The sequence below is a fragment of the Notolepis coatsorum genome (assembly GCF_963971535.1).
Source record: "Notolepis coatsorum genome assembly, contig: SCAFFOLD_219, whole genome shotgun sequence".
Classification (NCBI taxonomy): Eukaryota; Metazoa; Chordata; class Actinopteri; order Aulopiformes; family Paralepididae; genus Notolepis; species Notolepis coatsorum.
Genome location: NW_028173547.1, coordinates 73,480 through 80,979, shown reverse-complemented (window position 1 = coordinate 80,979; position 7,500 = coordinate 73,480). Strand labels below are relative to the sequence as shown.

General features: G+C 41.2%; 1 protein-coding gene across 1 annotated transcript in view; it reads left to right on the top strand.

The window, feature by feature from the left end:
• rab3ip (RAB3A interacting protein (rabin3)) overlaps positions 1–7,500 on the top strand; it is a 47,721-nt gene that overhangs the window by 26,626 nt on the left and 13,595 nt on the right. Inside the window, 2 exon segments of the mRNA XM_084338756.1 lie at positions 3,843–3,938; positions 6,534–6,611. Of these exon segments, the coding sequence (XP_084194882.1) occupies positions 3,843–3,938; positions 6,534–6,611 (174 nt within the window).

Here is a 7,500-nt window from a genome sequence, read left to right as displayed (position 1 = left end):
ACGTTTGGGGGAACTAATGGGATAACTGGGGGATGTTGTTTGGTCCTGACAAGAGTCTCAAAGCAACTCTGAGGTCATCATGCTCAATGTCCAATCTGTTCCTCTGCTCTGTCTTCAGCTGGACCAGAGCTGAGAAGCCACTTTCACAAAGATAGGTAGTGCAAAAAAAATAATATAATTGGTTTTCGATTAGTCGACTAATCGAAAAAATAATCGACAGATTAGTCGACTACCAAAATAGTCATTAGTTGCAGCCCTAATTGATATTATACAGCACAAGTACAGTAACAACGAAAAGAAATGTGGCATCCAGCCAGACTGCAAATGTAACGGTAAAGTGCAATAGTAATATTATACAATGTACAGGTGATTAAACTGGATATAAAATATATAAATTAGTCCTACTCTAAGTAATAGTGCTAATCTGATGTATGATGTACAGTGTTATTGTATTATTATGTACAGTAATACAGGTATAAAGATACTCTGGTAATAGTTTCATACTGGCCAGCGGTATAACTAGTATAAGAGTAGGTAAGGGTATTGTACAGATATAGTATCTACAGGTATGAACATAGGATTATATGCAGGTATATACACAGATGTGGATACATATAAATATGGTAAATATAAATATACATATATATATATTTGTATATATATATATATAGTGTGTACAGCATTATTGTACATGCTATCATACAGAGTTATATGGGTAGAGTATAGGTTGAGGTAGGTAATTTATGATTACAGTGTAAGGCAGTTAAAGACAGTGAGGCAGTATGCAGGTATGAATTGAGTATAGGCAACAGAGTTCAGAGTTCATACAGAAGGGGTAATAGAGCATAGGGTTTAGGTCATGGGATTCGGAGTGTAGGTGGGGCTGGCATCGTGGTACAGAGTTCAGAGCAGGGTTTCCGTTAGAATTTTTTTTTTGCAGGTCTGAGTGTCCGGTAGATTTCAATCTACCGGACAAATGGGATAAATTCCGGTCAGAGTTTATTGAGCTTAAAAACAATTGATAGGCCTATATAAAGAATGACATCATCAAGGCATTTATAATATTTTAACTTAAAACTAGACTACTTTTGCGTATATACAGTCATTAATATATTCCAAATAAAATAAGTCCCTCGAGACTGCGTGCTGCTGCCGACTTGAGGTGTCGGTGGGCAGTCTGCCCGACCTTAATAAACAGCAGTCTGTTATAATCACATTTTTATGAGCTAACGAATTCCGTTATATTGGACATTTGTATTAATTATATCAAGCGAAGAACTGAGAAATTTGGCAGAGAGACGGCAACATTATCGTGGGTTTGCGCCGTGATGTATATCTCCACCTCCCAACGACTTGGTGCTGCTCATAATGTCCGGTGAAAATAATTCCCTCTAAGCACAATTTGATTATTTGAATTGTATTAAAATAGGCTAAAATTAAATAGCCTATGCGATGAACGAAACAATCATTACATTTGTCGTTGCTTCACCAAGCAGCCGGTCAATGACATCCTGTGTCAGCGAGCTGGCAGCTGATATATTTACGTGAAGCATGGAGCAGGAGCAGACAGAGCAGAGCAGCGGTGTCAGCAGCGCCCCCACCCAACAGCTGAATTGCCAATGGCTGAATTGGAGTACTGCACCCTGCCAAGCCATGCTTCACGTAAATATATCAGCTGCCAGCTCGCTGACACAGGATGTCATTGACCGGCTGCTTGGTGAAGCAACGACAAATGTAATGATTGTTTCGTTCATCGCATAGGCTATTTAATTTTAGCCTATTTTAATACAATTCAAATAATCTAATTGTGTTTAGAGGGAATTATTTTCACCGGACATTATGACCGGAGAGATTAGATATGTCGGACTTCACCAGATTTTGCCAGTCAAATACCGGTAATTACCGGCTAACGGAAACGCTGGTTCAGAGAGATGCCAGCTGAGAGGAAGAAGCTGTTGCTCAGCCTGCTTGACTATAGCGCCTCCCAGAGGGAAGGAGGGCAAAAAAAAGCCTTAACCTTCAAAAAGATATCCGTCAGAGCTAGTGTGTGTGTGACTGTGTGTGTGTGCACGTGTGTATATGTGTGTATTCATGTGAACCTGTATCCTAAGACACACAAAACCCTCACTGCTATAACATTGCACATCCAACTTATTTTATTTTTTATATTTTATGTTTTTTATTTTGTGGTTTCTTTTGTTGTTGAGATATTTACATACATATTGCTTTATTTGCACAATTATGTTGCCATGTTTACCTACGTATATATTGGTTTTATTTACATATTTGTATGATTCCTTTTCAGGCCGCAAAATACAGTATCTGTGTCATTCACATGTTGACGTGAAAATATAACATTCCAAGTACGTTCCAAATATTTAACGACACGCGAGGAGAGTTTGGTTTCTGGTGAAAATCAAATCAAATACAATTCTGACCTCAACTTTTAAAGACAGTGTGAGGAATTTGAAATACACTAGTTACTAGTATAATGGTGTATTTTATTTAAGTAATATCAGAATAGATATGTTCAACCAAATAAGTAACTAAATACTAAATATTCCCCAAGTATTTATATTTGTATTGTGTTTTTTTGTGGACACCATTGGAGATGATTCTGAAGTTTAAAACTAGTGCATTTTCGGGCGGGCAGGTGGCGTAACGGAGATTGCGTTCGTCACCAACCCCGGAGCGGCTGGATTCGCCTGTTCGAATCCAGCTCACAGCTCCGGCGTTGTCACCAGCTTGGCTGGCCGTTCACACTAATACAATTGGCAGTATTAGAGGGTGGGAGAAGCTGGCGGGGTGGGTCCGGGTCGTTGTAAACAGCGACTCCTACAGTTCGGTCGGGGCGCCTGCTAAGCGCGGATAGGATCTAAGTGGGGTAGTGTGATCCTTCCACACGCTACGCCCTCTCAGTGAGAGTCCGCGCTGCCAGGTGAAAAGAAGCGGTTGATTGGCTGGACGTGTGTCGGAGGAAGCACGTGATAGCCTCCACTCTCCCAGACCGACTGTGGGGGGTAAGTGCGCAGCGACCAGGAAGGGGATTGGGAATTGGCATAACGACTAACATTGGGAGGGGAGAAAATCGGAGGAAAAAGGAGGGGGAAAAAGATAACAATAAAAAAAAATAAAAAAAAAAGTGCATTTCAATTAGTGTGAAATAAGTGGAACTGTGTACGATATATTTGGAACTGTGTACGATATATTTGGAACTGTGTACGATATATTTGGAACTGTGTACGATATATTTGGAACTGTGTACGATATATTTTCTCCAAACAAGGCTTGGCTTCATCCTCACGTTTATTATATTATGTTCTGCCATGCTATCATTTCTTCATCTGTTTGTTCATTTGGTTATGTTTGCTTTTTTTATTTTTATTAAATTTTGTTGTTGATTGTGTGCATGTGTGTGTGTCTGTCTGCTCCTGCTTTTATGTGTGTGTGTGTGTGTGTGTGTGTGTGTGTGTGTGTGTGTGTGTGTGTGTGTGTGTGTGTGTGTGTGTGTGTGTGTGTGTGTGTGTGTGTGTGTGTGTGTGTGTGTGTGTGTGTGTGTGTGTGTGTGTGTGTGTGTGTGTGTGTGTGTGTGTGTGTGTGTGTGTGTGTGTGTGTGTGTGTGTGTGTGTGTGTGTGTGTGTGTGTGTGTGTGCATCATGTCCCCCCTGCTGTTAATGTGTGGCTTTGTTTGCTGGTGTGTTTGTCTCTTGGTGTGTGTTTGTGCATCCCATTATCTGTGTGTGTGTGTGTGTGTGTGCGTGCGTGTGTTGTGTGTGTGTGTGCGTGCGTGTGTTGTGTGTGTGTGTGTGTGCGTGCGTGTGTGTTGTGTGTGTATATGTAAGGAGCTGTTGTTGAAGGATGAGGAGTGTGAGAGACTGTCTAAGGTCAGAGACCAGCTAGGACAAGAACTGGAGGAGCTGACCGCTAGTCTCTTTCAGGTTTGTTGTCGCCCACACATCATGCTTCCTTTTGTTGTCTCTTTGATTTTGATTTTGATTTATTCCACTTCCTTTCCATTCATCATAACATGCGTTGCCTTTCCCCGCTTGCGGTAGGGATGCCTGTATATTTTCCCCAACGGAGTTTCACTTCCGCGTTCGGTTTTTTGCGTGATCCGATTGGCCACTGACGTTTCTCTCAGCGCCAATCGCGTTACTCCTAACAAACTGGTTAAGCTTGGCGACTCTTTCGACGTCGCTCTCTTTCGAAGTTGGTTAAGGTTAGGGTTAGTTGGTTAAGGTTAGGGTTAAGGTTAGGGTTAGGGTTAGTTGGTTAAGGTTAGGGTTAGGGTTAGTTGGTTAAGGTTAGGGTTAAGGTTAGGGTTAGGGTTAGTTGGTTAAGGTTAGGGTTAGGGTTAGTTGGTTAAGGTTAGGGTTAGTTGGTTAAGGTTAGGGTTAAGGTTAGGGTTAGGGTTAGTTGGTTAAGGTTAGGGTTAGGGTTAGTTGGTTAAGGTTAGGGTTAAGGTTATGGTTAGGGTTAGTTGGTTAAGGTTATGGTTAGGGTTAGTTGGTTAAGGTTAGGGTTAGGGTAACAGCCTGCTGGCGCGATTGTTAGGAGTAACGCGATTGGCGCTGAAAAAAAACCGTCAGTGGCCAATCAGATTGCGCAAACCGAACGCGGAAGTGAAACTCACACGCGGTAGGGATAGATATCGACGGTGATACTTTTCTTATTGTTACATTGTTTGCCCAGTATTGGGATATCTTCCAGGGTAATACCGTTTCAAGGCTGTTAATGAGTCCAAATACGCTATTGAACATGGAAATACTTCATACTTCAACATCTAAAAGGCCTTGAATTTCCTCTCATAATCGATTAGTGACTCAATACTGAACCGATTTTCTAAATCTTTATTTCCCAAAATGTAAATATATGTTACTCTAGCATTTTTACTGTGGTCGAATTAAATAAAAGATTGAGCGGTATATCACAGTATCAAATCCCAATATTTAAGGTAGTGCAGAGTGCATTGAAATCGTTATGGTTTTCCCTTTCCAGAATTCCTTCCTGGAATTCTTGTACCTCATCGGTTACAATGACCAGTTAGAATGTTCAGCTCTCAAAATTCCAACCCCACCGGTGTCGTCGCACACCTCAGAAGGTTTAATCAATTGACCTATCATCTCAAGCCCTTTCTCAACCCTCCAATCACAGCTGTTGCTTCCCTCAGGCAAACATTACTATTGTAGTGATGCACGATATATCGGCCGATATGGCCGTTTTTTTTACACATCGGTATCGGTCCGATATCAAGATAGGGCCGATATTAAAAAAAAAAAATTATCATTTTTTTTTTTTTTTTTTTTTTTTTTATCTTTTTTTTCTTCTTTTTACATGTTTTGGCCTCAAATCGTTTCAAAATATCAGTCATTTCTAAAAATAAGTTACAAAAGTAAAAAAAAATTGCGTTTTGGAAAATAGCTCTTCATTTGATTATCATAAAAAAGTGTTTTCTATACAGAGATATCGACATCGGTAAATATCGGTATCGGCCAGAACAGCAATATTAATATCGGTTAGCGGTATCGGCCACAATTTTCACATCGGTGCATCATGTTTACTTCTCTTCTTCTTTTGTGTTTTCTCCTCGTAATCTTCTTCTTTCTTTTCTTTTCTTTCATGACTCTCGTCTCTCATCCTCTTTTGTCCATTCTCTTCATTCTTCTTTTCCTGCTCTTCACCTCCCCTCTCTTCCTCCTCCTCTCTTCCTCCTCCTCCTCCTCCTCCTCCTCCTCCTCCTCCTCCTCTGTCTCTCTGAGGTGCTTATAATGGTGTGAGGTTCTCTGCACATTTTCCTGTCCTCCTTGAACATACAGCTGTGCACACCTAAACACACACACACACACACACACACACACACACACACACACACACACACACACACACACACACACACACACACACACCTAAGCAAACACAAATAATATACAAACACACACTTATGCAAACACATATACAAACACATGTAATATACACTCTCAGAGGAACACACACGCACACCCACATACACACACTTATGCATATACATATACAAACACATGTAATATACACTCACAAACCTAAAGACAAACAGAGGAACACACAGACACACACACACTAGGGATGGGCACCTTTTCCAGGTGTTATTTGCAAAAAAACAGTGTCTTATATTCAGGACGATACGGTAACGGTGGTCTAAAGGTTAGAGAAGTGGACTTGTGGCCAGAAGGTCGCCGGTTGGATCACCTGGAACGGCAAGAAAAATCTGGGCGGGGAAGTGAATGAATAACTCCTCAGTACCAACCGCTGAAGTGCCTTTGAGCAAGGCACTTACCCCCCCCCCCCCCCCAACTGCTCCAGTGGAGTTGCTCAGCGGTCAACAGTGTCAGACTGTGGTTGTCCTGGGTGGTTCCCTGGTGTGAATGGAACTGTGGGAATGCGGAGAACCTACCCTCCTGGGTAAAGGTTTAAAAAAAAAAAAAAAAAAAAAGTATAAATAAAATGTAACCAACGTCACATTCTGTGTGTGTGACCTGTGTGTTTTTTTATTGCAGGAGGCTCATAAGATGGTACAAGAGGCCAACGTCAAGCAGGCCACCGCTGAGAAACAGCTGAGAGAAGCACTGGGCAAGGTGAGGCCACACACATGCAGCGTCAGGCTCCACTAGAGCAGTGGTTCCCAAAGTCGGGGGCGCGACCCAAAGGTGGGCCGCGAGCAGCCACGGGAGGGCCGCAAGATGATTTCCAGGCCACTGAACTTAGAAGCAGGCCAGGACAGTGTTTCTAGTTGTATTCTAAAATTCTATTCTATTGTATTCTAAAATGTGACTATATGGTTTTATATTAACTTAATAAATAAACAAAAACGAAAAATCTACTTATCTCAACGAACATTTCAAACTAAATAACAGATTATGCACATAAAACGCTGAAAACAACCGAAGCAACAATAGTATTTTAATGAGGCTATTATTATTATCATTATTATTTTGTTAGCCCTCTCATAAATAGCACATATAAATGAATAACTAACTTGAACTAACTTAATAGGATTGAAGTGATATTTGGCTTAAAAAAATCGGTCGCCTGGCAAAAAAAAAAAGAAAAAAAAGCCTGGCGATGTGCATTGGGCCGCGGCTCTCTGACGCCTTATTTACTGGGTCCCGGCCTGAAAAGTTTGGGAACCCCTGCTCTAGAGCAAGGTTCGACCACGGATCTCCCCTTAAGAACTCCGGACAAACCCCTGACGGTGATCGGAGGGTGAGCCAAAAACTCCACAGCTTCCGTGCTGGGCGATATAACGATAACGATAAATATCGCGATATATTTTAATAATCGATATCGAATATCGAAATTAAATGTTTTTTTTTCTTTCTTTTTTTTTTCTTTTTTTTACCTGCAACAGGGCAGTTTTAAAACCAGAGACAGTGGACAGACTTGTCTTTCTTGCAACTTAAAGTAATGGCTTTGCTTGTCCAAATGACAATACTGACCAAATTCAGATTTCTTTTTCTCTTGTCC